Source organism: Wasmannia auropunctata, unplaced genomic scaffold, assembly GCF_000956235.1.
Source record: "Wasmannia auropunctata unplaced genomic scaffold, wasmannia.A_1.0 LD334432.1, whole genome shotgun sequence".
NCBI classification, from domain to species: Eukaryota; Metazoa; Arthropoda; class Insecta; order Hymenoptera; family Formicidae; genus Wasmannia; species Wasmannia auropunctata.
This window is the reverse complement of record NW_012028458.1, coordinates 7,124-8,700: the sequence shown is the minus strand read 5'-3', so window position 1 is coordinate 8,700 and position 1,577 is coordinate 7,124. Positions and strand designations below refer to the sequence as shown.

At 39.3% G+C, this 1,577-nt stretch overlaps 1 protein-coding gene across 1 annotated transcript; it reads right to left on the bottom strand.

Annotated features, from left to right (window-relative positions):
• Positions 1-692: 692 nt before the first annotated feature.
• LOC105458676 lies at positions 693-1,103 on the bottom strand. Its single transcript, XM_011704168.1, has one exon. The coding sequence runs from the start codon at positions 1,101-1,103 to the stop codon at positions 693-695; it is 411 nt and encodes a 136-aa protein (XP_011702470.1).
• Positions 1,104-1,577: the final 474 nt, after the last annotated feature.

Sequence of the window (1,577 nt, the reverse complement as noted above, 5' to 3'; positions counted from 1 at the left end):
ACAAAAAATATGCAGATCTATCAATGCGGAGATATTGTTCGGATTCACATTACGAGGAACCGATAAGACTTGAGCCGAATTCAGGGATTCATAATATTTCATCCACTTTTCCTGTATATGACGTGGTAATTCTTCGTCCCATCCTAGTTGCTCCTTCCATAATTGCTGTACTACCTGCTTGGCTACGACTAGCACCGGTCCGATAATCCCTAAAGGATCAAACAACTTGGAAATGAGAGACAATATTTGTCGCTTAGTAGCAGCTTGCTCGCCACCGATCTTGACCTTATATTGCAAGTCTTGCTCGGAATTCCAAAGCAATCCGAGAGTCTTGAGAACTTCATGTTTATTTAAGACTAGGAGATTATCTTCTTCCTTGTCTTGGTTGGCATAATTGAATCGAGTATTCGTTTATCATTGCTTCTCCATTTACGGAGATGAAATTTTCCTTTCTGAAGTAACTCCGTTAATTCCCGCTGTAATAAACAAGCTTCTTCCCATGTGTGCGCTCCAGTTAATAAATCGTCCATGTAGAAATCACGTTGTAAAATCTTGGCTGCAATTGGATATCTGCTTTTCTCTTGTATCGCTAACTCCTTCAAGCATCTGACCGCTAGAAAGGGAGCTGGTGACGTACCATACGTTAATGTATTCAGCCGATATGTTTGCATCTCCTCTTCTCGGTTGGATCTCTATAATATTCTCTGCAAGTCCCTATCTTGATCTCTTACTAGAATCTGTCCATACATCATTTCTAAGTCCCCTGTTATAACATATTGATGGAGTCTGAATTTCAACAGCAATTCAAATAACATGTCCTGTAAGACAGATCCTATTAATAGCTTGTGATTTAAGGATGTTCCTAATTCCGAACGAGCTGACGCGTCAAAGACCACTATTAATTTGCTTGTTAACGCGTTACTTTTTATAACCGAATGATGCGGCAAATAATAAATATTCCCTGCGTTTATGGGTTCAATATCCTGGATCAGCGACATGTGACCAAGTAACTTATACTGTTCCATAAAATTCACATAGTCTTGTTTTATTTCTGATTGCCGTTCGAATCTACTTTCTAATACGTGCATTCTTTTCCATACCATGTTATACGAATTCCCGAGAAAGATGTCTTCTCTCAGCCCAACCACGAATCTACCCTCGACATTTCTTTGCACCGTTGTTTTGAAGTATTCTTCACATTTTTGCTCTTCTGTTTGGTGTCGATAACTTCCTCTTCTTGTTAAAATTTCTCCAGCTGCTGACTTAATTCATCGTTTGTCAACGCGTTACATATTACAGCTTTACTGTCCTGTCGCGAATTTGTCACTTGTCCTCCTAATATCCAGCCAAAGGACGTATTTTGCAACCTTGGCTGTCCAAGAGTCAAGTCTATGTGCTCATCCTTATGAATTTGCCAGAACACTCCGGCTCCGTCGTTAGTACGTCGATGCTTCCAGGATTGTGGAATTCTCCATCTGTTAGTTTCAAACGACCAGGTATATTAAGTGCGGATATATCAATTCTTGTTTGTGGTATCTTTTCTGTAATTTTTGACAATATTAGACATTCTAATTTAA